General features: G+C 31.8%; 2 protein-coding genes across 2 annotated transcripts in view; both read right to left on the bottom strand.

Moving 5' to 3' along the window:
• LOC126892035 (uncharacterized) overlaps positions 1-22,172 on the bottom strand; it is a 573,784-nt gene that overhangs the window by 250,087 nt on the left and 301,525 nt on the right. The window lies entirely within an intron of this gene.
• On the bottom strand, positions 221-21,589 carry LOC126892031 (uncharacterized). Its single transcript, XM_050661447.1, has 4 exons — positions 21,458-21,589; positions 13,548-13,836; positions 2,940-3,350; positions 221-981 (listed from the first exon to the last, which is right to left on the bottom strand). Exons 1-4 carry the CDS (start codon positions 21,553-21,555, stop codon positions 640-642), a joined length of 1,140 nt encoding a protein of 379 aa, XP_050517404.1. The 5' UTR covers positions 21,556-21,589; the 3' UTR covers positions 221-639.

Raw genomic sequence — 22,172 nt, 5'->3', positions numbered from 1 at the left:
GAAATGTCTCTTTGATGAGACATTTCTCGAAACTTAAGAGGAATCTTACGCATAGCATGGACAGATAGAGTGGCAAACGAGGAAATCTTAAGAAGAGCAAACACTGAGAGAGGACTGCTCAACTTAAGCATAAGAAGAAGATATATTTTTAAAACTCAATTCATGCCTTTTTTTAAACCTCATGTTGGATTATAGGAAATTTTTGGATAGGTAAAATACGTTTTTGGTAACTTTTTATTATTTCATAAAATACACTAAAATCTATACATAATTAATACTATAATAACAATACTGATACAAAGCCAAAAAGTTAAAATTTTAAAATCTTTGCAAAGTCTCGAACACTATAAAATTTTGCTTTAACTGAATCTAAGATACTTTGGAGGCAGTCAAAATTCTTAGTATCTCTTTGGGAGTGCTATTCCCATTTCTTGGCAAAATGTGCAGATACTTTTACTACACAATAAAGATTGATTTCAGTTATAAAATATTCTATAATATAAAATCAAACGTATGTAAATCAATACTAATATGAAATATATAAAATACACAAAAGGTCTAAAACAGGTAAAATAAGATCGGAAAGAGAGGAGTTAGACACAGACACAGCTCTTTCAGAACTCTTTGACGTTAAATTATTTAAGCATAGAACACATTTGTTACTGCATAATCCAATATATTATAGAAAAACTGTTTCGGCAATTGATGAGGCAAGTTCTGGATTCTAGTGTCCATGTCATCGTAAAATTTCGTCCTATATCTATCGAAATGTTCAACCAAGTTAAGTTCTCTGTAGATATCAAAAATGATCGAGATTGATTTAGGATCTGAGCGACCGTAGTGCTCCATGAAAGTCTGTTTTTGTTGTGGAGTTGCTAGTTTGGACACTTGCACAGCCATCCATGTTATTTTATGAGCAGCTATATCTGTGTTGTCTTTTTCAAGGGGAACAGTCGGTTCTACAAGTGCAGTAAAATCATCCTAAAATAAAAAAGAACATTGTGGTACTTTTGTTTTTATTCTTGACCTAACAAACCAAGTAGCTTTTAAAAGACAATCCTTTAATTTTCAGCTATATTTTGCAAAATATAACAAAAATATACCTACTCTATGTTTAAACGCGAAGTTTTGTTAGAGAAAGGAAAAACATTTTTCCACCTACCTCTACCGAAAGTATACTTTTCCGGACCTGATTGTAGGGAGCAAAGTTGTACTTTTCCTCCCTTGGGAGGAAAATATTTTTCCTCCCTAGGGAGGAAAAGTAAAAGTAACGTCATGGTATTCCATTCATGTAATGTAACTTATTGACGCCCTGTACAATATCTATTTTCTATTACGTAAGTATCTATACATTTTAACGTTTATTTAAAAACACTCTGTATTTTGCAGAATGGTAAAAAACACTAAATTGTTATTCTGATTTAACAATGTTTACATTAATAATTTGACTTATATTTGACAGTTGACAGTTATATTGTACCTACTTGCTAGTTTTAGTTCTAATAAATTTTGTTGGTTAGTTACATAATTAAGTAAAAATGATAAAATGACTTGTTATTTGAGGAAGGTGGAAAAACCATATGTATAACATGGGAGTAAAGTGCCTTTTCCTCCCTTGAATGATTACTGCCCTCCGCTACGCGTCGGGCAGTAAACTTCATTCTCGGGAGGAAAAGAAGCACTTTCCTCCCTTGTTATACAAATAGCTATTTCCACCTACCTCTACCGAAAGTATACTTTTCCGGACCTGATTGTAGGGAGCAAAGTTGTACTTTTCCTCCCTAGGGAGGAAAAGTAAAAGTGACGTCATGGTATTTCATTCATGAAATATAACTTACTGACGCCCTTGTACAATATCTATTTTCTATTACGTAAGTATCTATACATTTTAACGTTCATTTATAAAACACCCTGTAATTTGCAGAATGGTAAAAACAGTAAATTGTTATTTTGATTTGACAATGTTTACATTAATAATTTGACTTATATTTGACAGTTGACAGTTAAATTGTACCTACTTGTTAGTTTTAGTTTTAATAAATTTTGTTGGTTAGTTACATAAATAAATTAAGTAAAAATGAAAAATGATTTGTTATTAATTTGAGGAAGGTGGAAAAACCATATGTATAACATGGGAGTAAAGTGCCTTTTCCTCCCTTGAATGATTACTGCCCACTTTCATTCTCGGGAGGAAAAGTAGCACTTTCCTCCCTTGTTTTACAAATAGCTATTTCAGGTTTAGTGATTTTTAAAAGTTCTCGTAATTTTTCGTTCAAAACACTGCCATTATAGAACCAAATTCAACTCGAATAAAAAAAATTCGAATAAAATCAAACAATACAGCTAACCTAATCATATTTTATGAGATTTTATGATAAAACATTAAAATTATCAACCAAAGTGGTAACAAACAAATTGAATGAAATTATATTTTTCTACGGCCGTGCTAAAACAGCCACTTTCCTGAACGCATTTCGTTTCCGAAAATTCCCGCACAGCGTGCGGGAAAGTAAAATATCTTTTATATGGCCTTAAAATAATTATAATACTTATATTTTCCCCCATTTTAACTGCCTATAACTTCTAAACGACTCAAGATAGAAATATGTGGTTTTCGCTGAAATTTTTTATTTTAGTAAAAGTTTTGTTTGAATGGATTAAATTTTTTATATCGCTTTTAAATAAAAAATGGCGGATTTTTGAAAAAAACGTGTTTGCCTTTTTTTATTGAAACACCCAGTATATTTTTTATAAATTGAAAAAAAAGGTCATTTACTTATCCAGCGATATAAAGTTTTTTAAAATCCGTTGTCAAATGACTGAGCAATTAATTTTTAAAATGAGAGATGCAATGTGGCCGATTGGAGACACATTGAAAAAACAGACAGTCTACACAAAAAGAAGAAGACGAAGAAGGTTTTATGGCATAACTTACTTACATATCTCTTTCCAAATATACAAATATCCATACAAAACTGTTTCACTATGGAGTGAAGCTTTGGATCATCAATATTAGCTAGGTACATCGCACATGAAACACCATGTATTAAAAACGGAAACGACTTTACCAAACTCTCATAAACTTCAAAATCTTCCATCTTATACTTTGTAAGCTCCAGCCTCTGTGATATGTTAGTAGGCCCTATGTTACATATCAGCTCTTTCTGGATTTGAGGAAAATACTTGTGGCCAGAAAAATGTTTTAAAAGTAGGAAGTTGGCACTTGTTTCAAAATATACAGAATCTGTGATAGCTTGTTTTATTCCCACTTGTCTGTACCTGGGTGGTTTGTTGTAACGCATTTCTGACTCATCCAGTATGTCGTCAATGATAATCAGAGAGATATCTTGCTAAAAGTAATTTTATATTTAAATACAATCAAATACAATACATTGTATTTGACATTGTACATACAAAAAACAATACAAATACACTGTTGAAAACACTAGAAAACAAAGATCTATGCTGGACTAGATTCTGTCGAATAGAGAGTTACACCCGTAGAGGAGTAAGTTATAATAGGAGGTGATTTAAATGCACATGTGGGCCAAGACAAGACAGGATATGAAACAATACATGGGTGATTAGGCTTTGGAACTACAAATGAAGCTGGAGATGACATGCTTGAATTAGCAACAGCATTGGATATGGCGATTGTTAACACATTCTTTAAAAAGAGGGAAACTCATCTTATTACCTACAAAAGTGGACAACATCAATCCCAAATAGACTACTTCATGATAAGGAAAGAAGACATATGTGAATGCAAGGACTGCAAGGTAATAGTTAGTGAGACTGTAAGCCAACAACATAAGCTGATGTTCTGGACATCGAAGTAAAAAGCGAAACTAAACAAAAATATCGGAGAGAACCACAAAAAATCAAGTGGTGGATGCTAAAAGATGAGAAAGAAGGTATATTCAGGGAAAGAATAGTAGAAAAAATATGTTGGAACATGAAAGGAAGCCCTAACACAATTTGGAAAAAAATGGTTAATATTATTAGTTAGAGAGACGGCTATTGAAATACTTGGGAAAACGTCAGGAAAGAAGTTTGAGGATAAAGAGACTTGGTGGTGCTCAAATGAAGTATAAGGAAAAATAAAAGAGAAGGGAAAATTATATAAAAATTGGCAAGAAACCAGATCGGACATAGATCTTCACAACTATATGGTCGCCAAAAAGGAAGCCAAAGGAGCAGTAGCAAAAGCTAAAGCAGAAGCGTATTCAAACCTATACGATCAACTTGATACCAGGGAAGGCGAAGCAAAGATATATAAAATAGCCAAACAGAGAGCAAAGAAAGCAAGAGATTTTAATCAGATTAGATGTATCTGAGATGAAAATAATAAAATACTAATTCACGAAAAGGATGTCAAAAAGAGATGGAGAAAGTATTTTGACAGTTTATTAAATGAAGAATTTGACAGACAGCCTGTGGAGTTAACGGAGACAGTAACAGCAATGGTTACCAGAATAACAAACAAGGAAGTGGCTCAAGCGCTTCAAAAAATAAAGAAAGGAAAAGCAGTCGGACCAGATGATATTCTTGGGGAAGTATGGAGAGCATTGGGAAAGACAGGAGTAAGTTGGCTAGAATTTAATAGAATTATGGAAGTTGTCAAATGCCAGACGGATGGGGAAGCAGTATATTAGTGCCCGTGTACAAAAACAAGGAAGACATACAACAATGTACAAACTAGAGGGCTATAAAACTACTTAGCCACACCATGAAAATATGGGAGAGAGTAATTGAGAGTGGGATACGTGAAGAAACCGAAATATCCGATAATCAATTTGGCTTTATGCGGGGCAGATCAACAACAGATGCAATTTTCATTGTAAGGCAACTGATGGTATATCGCTAACGCTCATATGGTATTCATTGATCTTGAGAAAGCATATGATAGAGTCCCTCGAGAGATTCTGTGGTGTGCACTCAATAAGAAAGGAGTCCCTGGCGAATATGTAAAGATTGTGATAGATATGTATGAGGGAGTAACGACTAGTGTTAGGACAGGTGTGGGAGAGACTGATAAATTTCATTTGAAAGTAGGATTGCACCAAGGCTCGGTGCTTAGTCCTTATTTATTCTCATTGGTTTTGGACCAGATAACAGCGAAACAATCATTCCCCCAGCGAGGGAATGATGATGAGAGAGTTACACCCCTCTGAAACCTAGGATGTAAGAGCCCAATATCAGGAAAAATAAGATGCGATCATAAATTGGTATTGTGCAATCTCAGAATTAAAACTCGTATATGTGATGACAAAACACCAGAATAAAGCACCAAGACTAAAGTCGAAAGCTTGCAGGATTACTCCACAAGATAACTATTTCAAAAAAGAAACAGAGAACAGAAAGATGCAGTAACATATATATCACAGAAAGTGAGTCGAGGAAAGCTGGGCAAAAATTTTGTCTAATATCTTAGCCTGAGCCAAGGAAGTTCTTGGTGAACGAAACATTAATAAAAATAAATCGCTTCCAAGACGCAGAACTGCTTGGTTTTGTACAGAAGTGAAGGAAAAATGAAAAGAAAAAAAGAGAAAGCAAAAAGAAAGCATAGAAATGGAACATGACTTTTATGGTCTTCAGAAGGAAATATGGCGCTTTATAAGAGGTCAAAGATCGGAGGTAAAGGTACTAATAGAACCAAAATACATAGAAAAAGATACATGGATTGACTATCTAAAAAATCTCTATGCAGAGTAAGAACAAATGATACTAGAACAGGAAACACCATAAATTACCACAAATAAAGATGTTAATATAAGTACACATGAAAGCACACAGGTGTTCGAAAAACTCTTAAAAAGCTGAAGAACAGAAAAGCTGCAGTTAAAGATGGAATACCAAACGAATTACTAAAATATTCTAGAGCAGCAATGACAGAACAATTAACAACATTAATTAACAAAATTATAAAACACAATACAATACCGAAAGAATGGAGAACGAGCCAACTAATTCTACTTTTCCAAAAATGAGATAACAACATCCAGCAAGTTACAGGGTATTAACTTGTTAAATACTCCCTAAAATTGATAACTAAAGAGGATAAGTTTAGCAGATGAACAATAGGGTTTTCGTGGTGGAAGATCGTGTATAAAAGCAATATTCGTCTTAAATCAAATTACTGAGAAATCACTAGAGTATAATAGACCAGCATGTCTATGTCTAATTTACTTGAGGAAAGAGCTAGGACAGAGAAAGACTCAAATATATAATGCATCTTCTGTATCTAGAGAACTTTTCCTAGATATCATACAAGCTATTGAAAACATCTTCCAAAACAACAAAATGGAGCTTAAAATAGATGGGTAACTTACAGAACCGATAGACATAGGCAGGGGAATAAGTACTCACATTGACCCCTATTTTCGTCAACTTAATCATGCATGAAATCATCAAAAGTCATTCAATAAAGGAAGAGGAAACAGAATGGAAAATAAAGAAACGTAGTCAGATGAGGCAAGCTCAAGTTGAAGATAGGCTGCAAAGATTAGTCCATAGGTTTAACGTAATAGCAAATATACAGTGTGTCAATTTAAAAAGTTGCCACCCCGTATAATTTGGTCCCTATAGAAAATCTAAAAATATGCAAAAACACGTCAAATTTGTTTGTGAGGGGGACATTTTGTAGACCAGCTTTCAACTAAATTACATCAACCCTATAGCGGGGGCGGACACAACCTCCAAAATCTTTAATGGAAAGGAGGGTTGAGTGATACCTCATTTTGAAGGCCATTAAATTACCTTTTCAAAAATACCACATGCCTTATATTTCTTTTCAGTACTTTTGGAAAAATCTTGGACTTAATACTCTAAAAAATTTTGGAGTTCGGAACTCTCTACTTAAGGTGATACAGTAGCGATCAACAGGTAGCCAAAACGCGTTCCAAGATTGCGGCTGTAATTTTGAATATTTTTTCGAGATATTTGGCATACGTATTCGTAATATAATAAAGAATGGCGGTACAGAGCCCAATTTGAAAAATATATTAATATGTCGAAATTACTCTGTAATTAAATACAATATTAAAAAAACGAGCCTGTACCGCCATTAAGAAGAACAAAAAAATACACTTTCTTCAAATAAACTTTTTTATCCGATGCCCAGATTTTGTGTCATTTTGGAACTACTAATGAAATAAAAAATTTTAGTAGTTCCAAAATGACACAAAATCTAGGCATCGGATAAAAAAGTTTATTTGAAGAAAGTGTATTTTTTTCTTCTTCTTAATGGCAGTACAGGCTCGTTTTTTTAATATTGTACTTAATTACAGAGTAATTTCCACATATTAATATATTTTTCAAATGGGGCTCTGTACCGCCATTCTTTATTATATTACGAATACGTGTGCCAAATATCTCGAAAAAATATTCAAAATTACAGCCGCAATCTTGGAACGCGTTTTCGCTACCTGTTGATCGCTACTGTTTACTCTTAATATGTTTACGGTTTTACTTGATTTTTCCAAAAATACTTCCAAAAAATACTCTAAATATTTCAACACCCCAAAAAAAATTCAATTTGGAGTTCAATACTCCAAAAAAAAATTTTGGAGTTCTGAACTCGATATTTAATTATTAAAATTAATTATAAAAAAATTAAAATTACTGAAAATAAATATAATGTATGTGGTATTTTTGAAAAGGTAATCGAACGACTTTTAAAATGTGGTATCACTCAACCCCCCTTTCCATTAAAGATTTTGGGGGTTGTGTCCGCCCCCGCTAGAGGGTTAGTGTAATTTAGTTGAAAACTGGTCTATAAAATGTCCCCCTCACAAATACAAATAAATTTGACGTGTTTTTCTATATTTTTAGATTTTCTATAGGGACCAAATTATAGGGGTGGCAACTTTTTAAATTGACACCCTATATACATTTATATATTGTTGTAGAATTGTTTTTTTTTAATTAAAAAAATACGTAATTTGTTATATAGATAACAGCTGTATACATATAATATAAACAAGCATATTATTCCAGGGTAAAAAGCTAGAAATAGACCATGTTCGGGACACTCAAAGATACAGGTAGCTGACTACTTTTTTAGTTATTGTAGACCTATAGGAAGAAAACCTACCTGTTTCATGCCTAGAGTTCGCTTCCGTTTTTTAATTATTAACAATTTAGTGCAAAAATCGCGATTTTTTCGATTTTTTGCACCTTATTCAAAAGCTAAATATTTGACATAAAATTACAAAATTTAATTTTTTAGAACATTAAAAAACTCCGCACGCAAACTCTAAAAATAGGTGAAAATCGATATTTACTAATAACTTTTACTACAACTGCCTCAGAACTTTAGTGGTTCACCCAAAGATGGGAATTGGGGTACTTAACAAACCCTCAAAATTTGAGACCGATCCATTAATTAGTTTAAGAGTTATTCTACTGGTTTCTTCCAGAGATCTTTATTTTGCAATAACATAAGGCAGAAAATAATGAAGATAGGGCAATTCTGAGTATGCCAAATTAAAGTAGAAAACTGATGCTATCAAAATGTACTAAAAAAAGATAAAAAAGAATGTGTGTGTACTTTGTACGCACGTAAGAAGTTATACTTCTATTATATGATTATATGATTATAAACGAAATTAATATACTTTTTATTTATATTTTATTTAAATATTAAATTAATTTATACTTAATACTTCTCAAACATTTTTATTAAAACAGTGCCAAAAATTAAAATAATAAAAAAATAAAACACACACAAACACATTAAAAATGCCACAAATGATTTCTGAACATTAATTGTCGGAAAAATTTTTAACTAAATACGTATTTTCTGAAAATAAAATTATATAATAAATATACTTACAATCATAAAATATATAAAAAAAATAAAAAAATAAAAGTTTCTATTGGGATTCGAACCAACTTACCACGCGGCTGGTATTTGCGTTGTATTGGGATTCACTCGCATTAAAACTGCGCCACAGAGACAGCTTGTCATTATGTGCGAAGATCACCTAACTAAACAGATTAACCTTTTGACATTTTTAACTTATGCAAATCAAATTATTTTGATTTTGAATTGAAATGATTTAGAATTGAAAAAATACAACAAAACATAGGGTAAGAAGACAATATATTAGGTGAATATTGATAGAAATTTTGATGGTAATCAAATTATGTAAAAAAAAGTATTACATACTACTTATGTATTTTGGTAGGTTCAAGGTAGGTATCGGAGCCCGTATAACGACTAATAAATTTCGCAATCACTTGCGTCGTGCAAAGTGGCTATGTTCAAATATCATAACAAAATTTGATTAACTATTTATAAAACACTTACCAGTGAAAGATTCTTTAGCTTTGAATAAGCGAGATCTGCGGCACTCATACTAGGCACAGTTTGATGAGCTTTCACATTGGCATGCAACAATCATCTCTTCTATGTAAATAAGTCCAAAAACATAATATGAAAACTATTTAAAAAGGCAGTATAACCATTAACTAAGTTTTTGTTTGTTGTTTCTCTTCCTACAAATTTTAAAACGCAACAAGCATACATTATAACCAAACACAGTCCCACAGCTGTGCCACTGCTGCCATATTGGATAATTTTTGTCATGTCATTTGAACATCCAATCAGAACAAAGTTATAATGCGCATGCGCCCGGTCGCTAGGTTTTCCCATATAAAATTTCACCGTCATTACGCCCGTAAAGAAGTATAACTTCAAAAATTGTCTAATATTGTCAAAAATCCTAATGCCAAATGTGTGAAATTTTGTAGTTTATAAACATTTAGAATAACTTTAAAAATATTGTCCGTAGAAAAAATCATTTTACATATTAGAAAAGCTGGTATTTTACACGAATTTTTAAAAAGGTAGTTCAATTGGTGACTAGTCGTGGTAAGTGAAGGGGAGCTGGGAGCCGACAAATTCACGAGTTTAAAAACTAGAAAGCCCAACTTAAAACTACTATCATTTTCTATATCTCGTGATCTACTGAATATATTTTGATCGTTCTTGCTTTAATTTGTACATAAATATGTAGTTTTTCTAAATATTACAAATATGCTATTTGTCAAGACATTTATTAATTAATAGACAGTCTAATTTGTGTAAACAATTTTTGAAAAAATAATTTTTTCCCAAAAATCCATGATAGTGCGGCCGATATGTGAAACAGTTGCACATTTAATGATACAAGCATATAATTTGGACCACATATACTACACATATAAAGGTTCAAATTTAAGTATGAGGCCATCTCAGATTTTGCCTTTTACAAAAATGGCGGGCATTCAAAATGGCGACTATAAATATTTGTTTAATAGTACCATAACTTTTGAACGAAAGGTCCGATTTCAACCAAATTTGGTATATAGGTTCTTTTTTTGAGTTACAAGATGGATGTGGTGAACCAGAAGAATCGGTTTATCAGAAATTGTGTTTTTTTTAGTTGTTTATGTAAAAATATGTTTTTTTTTTCAATTTTTTCCCTCTGTATATAATAATTTTTCAAAAAGGTAATACCGCAATTGAAAAAAAAAACGTAAAAATATTTTGTAGAAAATATTTTGAACTTTTTAGTTATGTTAATTACTATTTAATAAATGCATAACGTATCTTCACATGTACCCTATGTGTGGCCGATTCGTGGAAATATTATAAGAATTATTGTGCATTTAATTGTAGAAGCATATAATTTGGACCACATATACTACACACATCAAGGTTTAAGTTTAGATATAAGGCCATCTCAGATTTTACCTATTACAAAAATGGCGGGCATTCAAAATGGCGACTATACATGTGACTAATAGCACGATAACTTTTGAACAAAAAGTGCGATTTCAACCAAATTTGATATATATGTAGGTTCTTTTTTTTTATGTGTAAAACCAAGGTCTTGAACCGCAAGAATCGATTTATAAAAAGTTGTGTTTTTCCTGATTTTTATGTAAAAACATGTTGTTTTTTTACCGATTCTTTCACCCTGTATATATTAATTTTTTAAAAAGTTAATAACGGCGTTGAAAAGAGCGTAAAAGAATTTTCTAGGGAATATTTTGAGCTCTTTAGTTATGTTAATGACCAATTAATAGATGCATAACGTATCTTCACATGTACCTATGAACCTATGTGCGGCAGATTCTTGCAAATAATATAAGAATTATTGTGCATTTAATGGTAAAAGCATATAGTTTGGACCACACACACTACACATACAAAGATTCAAATTTAGATATGAGGCCATCTCAGATTTTGTCTTTTACAAAAATAGCGGGCATTTAAAATGAATCTGCCGCACATAGGTACATGTGAAGATACGTTATGCATTTATTAAATGGTAATTAACATAACTAAAAAGTTCAAAATCTTTCCTAAATATATTTTTACACTCTTTTCAATGACTATATTACTTTTTTTTGAAAAATAAATATATACAGGGTGAAAGAGTTGAAAAAAAAACAACATATTTTTACATAAAAAACAGTAAAACCACAACTTCTGGTAAACCGACAATTCCGGTTCAAAACCTCGATATTATTCATCAAAAAAGAGCCTTAATGCCAAATTTGGCTGAAATCGGACTTTTAGTTTAAAAGTTATCGTGCTATTAGTCACATATTTATAGTAGCCATTTTGAATGATCGCCATTTTTGTAAAAGGCAAAATCTGAGATGGCCTTATATCTAAATTCGAACTTTTGTATGTGTAGTATGTGTGGTCCAACTTATATGCTTCTACCATTAAATGCACAATAATTATTATAATATTTGCAAGAATCTGCCATACATATAGGTACATGTCAAGATACGTTATGCATTTATTCAATGGTAATTAACATAACTAAAAAGTTCAAAATATTTCCTAAAACATATTCTTACGCCCCTTTCAATGGTGGTATTACTATTTAAAAAAATTAATATATACAGAGTGAAAAAATTGAAAATAAATTATTTACATAATATAAAATAGTCTTACATAAAAAACCAGAAAAAATACAACTTCTGGTAAACCGATTCTTCCAGTTCACGACATCGATCTTGTAAATCACAAAAAGAACCTATGTACCAAATTTGGTTGAAATCGGACTTTTCATTCAATTCAAAAGATATCGTGCTATTAGTCACATATGTATAGTCGCCCATTTTGAATGACCGCCATTTTTGTAAAAGGCAAAATCTGAGATGGCGTCATATCTAAATTTGAACCTTTATATGTGCGGTATATGTGGACCAAATTATATGCTTTTATCATTAAATGTGCAATTATTATAATATTTCCACCAATCTACCGCACTATGATTTTAATCATACTATCGTTAATAATCATAGAAAAAGTTAAGGTATACTTTAATAAATAAATTATCTTAAATAAATAATAATTATAAAAATCATTTATTTATTAAACTGTACTTTAACTTTTTCTATGATCATTAATGATGCTACGATTAACAAAATAGATTTTTGTAAAAAAAATATTTTTTCAAGAATGGTTTGAACAAATTAGACTGTTTATTAATTAATAAATTTATAAACAAATTGCATATTTGTAATTTACGTAGAAACTACATATAAATTAAAAAAAAAGAAAGATCAAAATCCATTGAGTTGATCCGGAGATACAGAAAATTATATTCTTTTGAAATTGCTTTTTTGGTATTTTCACTCGGTGGATTTGTAGGTTCCCCCTAGTAATCGTTTGAATTACATTTTTGAAAAATCGTAGAGGGTGCTGTAAAGGTTCCTTTGTGCATATTTTTTAAGAAAAAATATAAATCCCATTCTTTAAAATGGCATTAATGAGATTCCTTAATTATTATAAATAAATTAGCTGTAAATTAAAAAATAAACATATGGCTAACTTTGTCCCAAATGAATCCAGGCTAAATTTTTTTATTTGAAAATTCGTGTTAAAATACTATCATTTCGAATATATAAAAATATTGTTGCTACGTAGAACATTTTTAAAGTTATTCTAAACGTTTATAAACTACAAAATATCAAAAATTTGGCATTAGGATTTTTGACTATATTAATTTTTTTTATCTTTTTTTTTAATACATTTTGATACTATCACTCTTCTACTTTCATTTGGCATATTCAGAATTGCCATATCTTCATTATTTTCTGTCTTATATTATTGCAAAATAAAGGTCTCTGGGGTAATCAAATAGAATAACTAACTAATGGATCGGTCTCAAATTTTGAAGGTTTGTTAAGTACTCCAATATCTAACTTTGGGTGAAACACTAAAGTGTAAAAGGTAGTTTTAGTAAAAGTTATTAACAAATAACAATTTTCACTTATTTTGCAGTTTGAGTAGCAACAAATTAAAGTTTTACCTTTCAAAAATCGGAATTTTGAAGGTTTTTCAATGCTCTAAAACACTAAATTTTGTAATTTTATATCAACTATTTAGTTTTTGAATGGAGTGCAAAAAATCGAAAAAATCGCGATTTTTGCAATAAATTGTTAATAATTAAAAAAACGGACGCGAACTCTAGACAGGAAACAGGTAGTTTTTCTTCCTATAGGTCTACAATAACTAAAAAAGTGTTAAATATTACCAGTTTAGAGCACCATCCCAAAATCCCGGCCTTCATTAACTCCTCTTCTGAGTAATCCTTTTTAAAATGCTTGAACGCATGTATAGTTGTTGTAGCAGAGGGTAAATATTTCGACTTGAGATTCTCCACGTTGTCGTCAAAAAGTTTTTCGAACTCTCTTCTAAGTTTTGGAATAGTGTGATAAACTAACGATTCATTTATTACATCTTCTCGAATTTGGGGGATGAGTTTCCGTATAATAGTTTCTTCTTCTCTGAAATTTACTGGAGATCGTTCGAAAACTTGTTGTCTGAAAAAATATATAAAATGTACTTAAATGCAAGTTTAAAAATATTATAGATGAGGCTTGATTATAACACAATGTTACAATTTGAATACTTTCTACTCTTAATAACTTCAAAAAAGTTCTTTATGCTTTTGTGAGGAAATAAATACAATATCACAATAACAATCAAAACAACCATTACTCTCAGATCTATCATGTTTGATACCAAACCCAAGAACACAAAAGAAAGATCCACAAATAACACAAAAACACTCAGAATTTGATACCCCTATGGTAATAACAATCACCTTCAAGCAGTTTTTCAATCATATTCTTACTTGCTCCTGTGAGATCTAGGCCAAATAATATATCAATTTTTGAGGAGAATTACATAACCTAATAAAATTTATTTTTCTAAAATATAAATCTATATTTAATATAGATATAATCTTCCTAGAATTTTTAGAATAATCTTGTTTTAAAACGACTTCCGGAGTGGAACTCATAACGTCAAACATTAGCTAATTAAAAATGTAATTAATGTCGGACTTTTATATTATTTGACAAATAATGAAATTATTTCAAAGTCAGTTAAATATGACATATTTCCATAGGGCGTTATTTTTCAAAATGACACCATAGGGTGTTAAATTTAAATAACTAGTTATAGTGCAGTCACTGAAGGTTTTCACCTCCGATTTCGTTGAACCTACATCGATTTTCATGAAAATTGGTGAGTAATTAGAAGATACCTCAAGGAACAAAGGTGACATGATGCCAACTTGCGCTTTTTCCCTGGGGGTGGATGCCACCTCTTCTCGGGGGTGAAAATTATTTTATGAAAAATAATACCATAAGTCGATAGAGAGACAAATTATAAGCAAAATTTGGTGTATAAAGTTATTAAAATAAATCAACACTTTTTGAGTTATTAAAGACCAAGGATTTTATTTTTTCGTAGAAGAATGCATGTTTTAAATCTGTTTTTCACGTATAAATCAAAAACTATAAGCTTTTACAAAAAAGTTATTATTACCGATATTGAAGATAATAAAAAATTGAATACATTCCTCGTATAAAGAACTAAACTAATGTTAGTTCAAAGTGAGTTATTGGCAATTGAATGTGTATTTTTTTCGACGAGTACTCAAATCTAAATACTCAAGCTTAAATAACGGGAAAACGATGCAATATATAAAATATTCCTGCTAAAGATTTGCCAAAGTACTTCAGAATACCTATCAAATGAGCTTCAGAACAAGGTATTAGCGTCAAAATTAAGCAAGTTATAATGAAAATAAAAGAACCGTTTCGAATTTTTTCTAAAAAAGTGAAAAATTAAACATACGCCATTTCCACAAAAACTAAAATTTATAGTAACTCTTACAAGAACTTCTTTATGTTAGCATAAGTAATGTGTTCGATAATTTTGACTGGTTTAGAATGCATATTTTTGAAAAAAAGATATAATTTAAAAAAATTATAATTTTTAAAATTATTGTAATTCTCATATTCTTTTGATAATAACTCCAAAAATACTCAATATACGTAAAAAATTATAAATAACTAAATTTTAGTTTTTTCTGTGACAAAGTTTTTTTTACCTGTTTTACTATTTCTATAGGGTAAAAAATGACCGAGATAGAAACGTTTAGATCTTAAATTTTGCTGTGGGAACCATGCAACCGGGGTGATTTAATCTTTTATTTTTAAAAAACTAAGAGGTTTAAAAGATTAGGTTCAACGTGCTTAAATAGTACTTGGAATTATCTTTCAAACAGTTTTTAGATGAACCTGATATCGTAAACACGAACGGAGTTATTAAAAAAAAAACAATAACATTTTTTGGAAAAATTTTTAAAAGATAAATTTTGAAAAAAATTTGGAGCATAAATTTTAACGCTATCAACATATTCGGTGCTCATTTAATTGATATTTTTAAGTACTTTGACAAATGTTAAATAAGTTTATGTTATAAAATGCATCAATTTCCCGTTATTTCAGCTTGAATACTTAGAGTTTTTACTCGCCGAAAAAGTGTACATTCAATTACCTATTACTCACTTTTGGTTAACATTAAAAGGTTTTTGTAGTAAGGGGTTTATTTCATTTTTTATTAGCTTTAATTTTGATAATAATAACTTTTTTGTAAAAACTTACACTTTTTGAGTTATTGATAAAAAATTGGTTAAAAACATGCATTTTTCTCAAGAAAAATTAAAATCTGTGAACTTTAAATACTCAAAAAGTTTTGATTTATTTTAATAACTTTATATAACCAATTTTGCTTGCAATTTGTCCCTATATCGAATTATGGGGTTATTTTTAATAAAATAATTTTCACCCCGAGAAGGGGTGGCATTCACCCCCAGTGTAAAAGCGCAAGTTAGCACCATGTCACCTTTGTTCATTGAGATATCCTCTAACACTCACCAATTTTCATGCAAATCGATGGAGGTTCAACGAAATCGGAGGTAATAGCTCATATCCACCTTCAGTGACTCCACTATTATATACTGTCAAGTTGACAAATAACAACTCATGTAAAACTATGGTTACCACAATTACTTTACGAATATTGCTGGTAAATGTACTTATTTGAAAACTAATTAATTCAAAATGCATTCAAATTTCTTGCATATAAAGAATAATTAGTCGGACATTAAACGTTGAAGGCACCACGGGTATTATGGATAATAACGCTTTCGGTCATCGTATACCCTCGGGCCAAAGGCCCTCGAGATACACACCATGGATCTCAAGCGTTATTATCCTTATAATACCCTTGGTACCTTAACTGTAATATCCGACTGGTATATTATTTGACAAATAATGACATGATTTCGAAGTCAGTTAAGTATGATATATTGCCCTAAGGCGTTATTTTGAAAAGTAACTCCCTAGGGCATTAAATTTAAATAACTAGTAAAATACTTTCAATCAAGTTGACAAATAACAACCTAAATTTAAACTACGGTTACCACAATTACGTTACGACTATTGCTAGTAAATGTACTTATTTGAAAACTAATTAATTCAAAATTCATTCAAATGTTTTGCATATAATGAATAATTTAGTCGGCCATTAAACTTTGAAAGCACCACGGGTATTATAGATAATAACGCTTTCGGTCAATGTATATCCCTCGGACCAAAGGCCCTCGGTATATACAGCATTGACATCAAGTGTTATTATCCTTATAATACCCTTGGTACCTTAATAACTATGTCATTACATTGCAATAATTGTGGTCCAATACCATATAAACATAATACTTATGTAATTTTAGTTCTTAAAATTTAACCCCTTATCATCATTCTCTTTGCCTTATCCCTATGCGGGGTCGGCTTCCCTAATTGCATTTCTCCACACAATTCTATTTTGGCTCATATCAATGTTAATCCCCTTTAATTAAAATTTAACCCCTTAGCAAAGGTAAAATTTAACCCCTTATCATGATCATTAAAATTTTAAATGTGAGAATTTTACTCGTTAAATACCCTGTATGCTGGACAGACTTGAAAATATCAGAAGCCGATCATAATAAGACTATAATGCCCCCGGACCTTAGGATACTCCAATGGAATACAAATGGACTCTTACAACACCAGCAAGAGTTATTAGTAACCCTACAAACACAAAAAATAGACATATGCCTAATTGCAGAAACACATCTAACTAGACAATCATTTATTAAGCTGCAAGGTTATCAAATCTATCATGCCATACACCCACAAAATTCAGCCAGAGGCGGAGCTGCTGTCGCTGTTAAAAATAGTATTCTCCACTGGGAACGTGAAAAAATTGAAACCGAAGAAATACAATGTGCCTCTATCAGTGTTAAAACTAAGAAATACACACTTAACATTGCAGCTGCATATTTCCCTCCTAGACATAACCTCAAAAGAGAAGACTATGCTAACTTCTTGTCAACCTTGGGTGAAAAATACATAATTGGCGCAGACTTTAATGCAAAAAATACCTGTTGGGGCTCCAGACTCTCAACACCTAAAGGTAAAGAATTGCAGCATGTTGTGACCGGACACAATTGTAGATGGCACTCTACTGGGAAACCCACTTACTGGCCAAGTGATGCAAACAGAATCCCAGACCTCCTAGATTTTTTCATATCCAGAGGTGTAGCAACAAATTTTATAAAAGTAGAGGATGTAGAGGAGCTTATATCTGACCACTCTCCAATTCTACTAACAATTAGTGAGCAAATTGTTACCACTGAAATGAAACCCGCGTTGACCAATAAGTTTACGGACTGGGTAAACTTCCAATCAGAAATTAATGAGAAAATTGAGTTTAGTGGATTTATTCAAACGACAGAACAATTGGAACAAGAAACCGATCTATTTATGATAAACATCCAGCAGGCAGCGTGGAACAACACACCTATAATCCAAAGAAAAACAGTAGGAAACAATTACCCCAAAGAAATTAGAGACTTGATACAGGAAAAAAGAAAGGCTCGGAAGATATGGCAAAGAACTCGAATTAAAGAAAATAAAAATAAGCTTAATAGGCTCACACAACAGCTGCAAAGGGAAATCTCGAAAATTAAAAACGAATCAATCAATAAGTACCTGAGAGAACTAACTGATGATGAATGCACCGATTACTCCCTTTGGAAGGCAGCCAAAAAGATAAATAAGCCAGTTCAGCATGTACCTCCTCTACGAAAAGAAAACAGAACATGGGCAAGAAATCCCAAAGAGAAAGTGGATGCGTTCGCTGATTATTTAGAAAACACATTTCAGCCAAACCCTGGGGAAACTCATGTAGACGATGAACCAGTAGCTTTTGATTCTGTTAACATACAACTGACTACTACAAAAGAAGTTCAAAAATTAATCAAAAACATCAATACAAAAAAAGCGCCTGGGTTTGACCTGATCAATGGTGAGATACTAAAAACATTACCTAGAAAAGCCATAGTAAAGCTTACTACACTAATAAATGCATCCTTTAGGCTTAGATATGTTCCCATCCTTTGGAAAACTGCAGAGGTTATAATGATACCAAAAGTAGGACAAGATAACCATGAATTAACATCATACAGGCCAATCTCCTTACTATCCATAATCTCAAAGGTGTTTGAAAAATTACTACTACGAAGAATGAACCATATAATTGAACAAAAAAATATTATTCCAACTCATCAATTTGGATTTCGTGATAAACACTCCACAATTGACCAGATCCATCGAATAGTAACTGAAATAGAAAAAGCACTGGAAGGGGACAAAATTTGTTCGGCAGTATTCCTGGATATCGCAAAAGCATTTGACAAAGTATGGCACGACGGTCTGTTAATGAAGCTAAAGAAAATATTTCCTATGCAACTCGTTGAAATATTGAAGTCATACCTACACCAGCGAACATTTAGAGTTAAAATGGAAAACGAGTACTCTGAGTTAAAGCAAATAAATGCAGGGGTTCCACAAGGTAGCGTTCTTGGACCAATACTATACCTTTTGTACACATCTGACATTCCGGAGAGGGAAAACATCCAACTGGCCACATTTGCTGATGATACAGCAGTCATGACAATAGGAGCAACTATAGAGGAATCTACGATTAACTTACAAAATGCAATTAATGGTATAGAAGGCTGGTCCAAAAAATGGCGTATAAAGTTTAATGAACAGAAGTCAGTTCATATTAACTTCACTAACAAGAAAATCAATAATCTTCCAATTATCCTAAACAACAACGTTGTTCCTAATAAAAAAACAGCGAAATACCTGGGTTTAAATCTCGACGTCAAACTAAAATGGAAGGAGCACGTTAAAAAGAAAACTGAACAGATGAAGATAAAGTACAAAAATATGTATTGGCTAATAGGTAGGTACTCTCAACTTTCCATCCAGAACAAAGTACTAATTTACAAACAGATATTGAAACCGGTGTGGACCTATGGCCTACAATTATGGGGCTGTACCAAAAAAAGTAATTACCGAAATTTAGAAACGCTCCAGAACCGAATATTAAGGAATATTGTATGTGCTCCTTGGTATGTTCGGAACGACGATTTGCGTAGAGATGTTAAAATCGAATCTATTCCAAATGAGATCAAGAAAGTCGCCAGGAGACATGAAGACAGGCTCCATAAGCATCCCAACCATGAAGCACTTCAGCTTCTTGTCAACGAACCCCAGATGCGAAGGCTCAAGAGGACTAAACCGTTCGAGCTCGTGTAATGTGTGAAGTTGTGCCGGGCTTAGTTAGTGTTGTGCATTGTATTGTAGCCACAACAAATACGTGAGCAATTAGTGAAAAGCAGAGTCAGTGCTGTGCTGTGTAGCCACAACAAAGAAGTGGACATTTCATGTAAAAAAAAGCTAGGATGGACCAGGTGACATCTAGTTTACAAACATTTTTTTAGGGAAATTAGGTTAAAGAAAAAATACTGATTAATCTTGTAGATTAGGTGTATTTATATTGTTTAAATAAAAAAAAAAAAAAAAAAAAAAAAAAAATACCCTGTACATTAGTGTGAAACTTTAAATTGTTTGAGATTATCAGGAAAAAGTACCAACAACAGTTCACAAATGATAAAAAAATGCAATTTTCGAAAAACTGGCTATTTTTAAACAGTGTTAAAGATCTTCTAACATCATCATCATTAATGGTGCTACAGCCCTATGAAAGAGACTCGACCTTCCCAAGTCTATTACGCCAGTCAGTCCTATCCATTGCCAACCGTTGCCAGTTTGCTGCGCCTATTTCTCTCCCATCCTCATTTACACCATCCTTCCATCTAAGTTTTGGCCTACCCCTATTTCTACTTTCCACAGGTTGTAACATAAGGATTCTTTTAGGAGGGTTGTTATGCTGTGATCTTGCTAGATGTCCTGCCCATCTTAGTCTTCCAACATAGTAGATAGATTTTAATGTTAAAATGCTCGTTTGAAAAGCATTTAAAACCCCTTTTATTTGCCAGTTTCTACAATCGTTTTGCTCTTTTAGTTAAATTTTGACAGCTAATTGAAAATTATCAAATTTTATTCTGTTTTATGTTCGTCTTGGCCTAGAAAATAATACGTATGTTCTGCGTTTTGCTATTAATTTCACCAAAAAGTTGACAACATAACAAGAAAACTGAGACCTTGTGAGCAAGAATCGGTGTACTGGGTTCAGAGATATATCTCTTCAAATATCAATAGAGGGTATTTTTGACTCTTTCGTGGGACATATCTCAGACTCAGGGGAAAATACTCCGACGAATATCAGAGAAAAGTCTGTTGGATAGGGAGAGAAGCGAAAACATACGAGGATCAAGCGATGTAGAAGACATAAATGGATGGGTGACAAAACGGAAACAGGAGTGGAACGAAGAGTAGTAGAATGACAGAGGATATGATAGTACGAATAGCACGAGATAAGTCACCAAATGGACGAAGAAGTATTGGCAGACCAAGAAAAAGATGGTGTGATATCTTAAACAATTTAGGAGGCTAATATTGAAGAAGAAACAGGATTTAAAGCCTACATATAAGAAGGAAGAAGAAGAAGAAGAAGAAGAAGAAGAAGAAGGGACACCCAAAGGACTAAACAAATAACTACGAATATAGGCTACTCTTCAAGGTATAAAAAGTGATCGAAAAGTAAATTATTGCTCAATTACCTACATACCCTTTGATTTTATTTGTGAGCATTCGTATCTGGTTTGAATTGCCCAAAATTTTAAGAGTATGTTTTGGCCAGTCACCTTGAAAGATTGTCTTTATCATTATTGCACTAAACACATAAAGAACATAAACAAAATGTTTACTTTACGACTTGGTATATTTTTATTAAACAAACCTTAAATTAGTTTTCGATAGTCGTTAAAGAAATTTATCAGTGGCGTCTCTGTTAGTAAATGTAATGATTAAAAGTTTACAAAATGGCCAAATTAATGTCTACGTAATGCAGTGTTCAATATGTCCTCCGTTGTTAATTTGAAAGTATCCTAAACTATGGTAGAATGCGTCTATTACATTTCTCCATATTTCGGGAATATGGATACGATCCTTTCCTTGTAACACTTGCTGGTTTAGTTTCATAAATTATATTTTTCAAGTATCGCACTCAAAAATATTCTTTAGAATTCAAATCGGGTGAACAAAGAGGCTATTCAATACTGCATACTCTACCAATCCTTCATCCGGGAAATGTTAGATCTAAATAACGCCGAACTTTTACACTTAAATGAGTTGTAGGTCCCTCTTGTTGAAACCATACCTGAATAAAATTGGCTTCAAACTTGTGTTTCAGGACAAGTACAATTTCATTTTTAAGTAGAATTTCATAATTATCACTTGATAAATTTCTTTAAAAAACGGCCCAATTCACTTAGTACCCACTA

Source organism: Diabrotica virgifera, chromosome 9 (assembly GCF_917563875.1).
Source record: "Diabrotica virgifera virgifera chromosome 9, PGI_DIABVI_V3a".
In the NCBI taxonomy this organism is placed as follows: domain Eukaryota; kingdom Metazoa; phylum Arthropoda; class Insecta; order Coleoptera; family Chrysomelidae; genus Diabrotica; species Diabrotica virgifera.
Note: the sequence above shows the minus strand (reverse complement) of the source record. Positions and strands in the feature narration are given on the sequence as shown.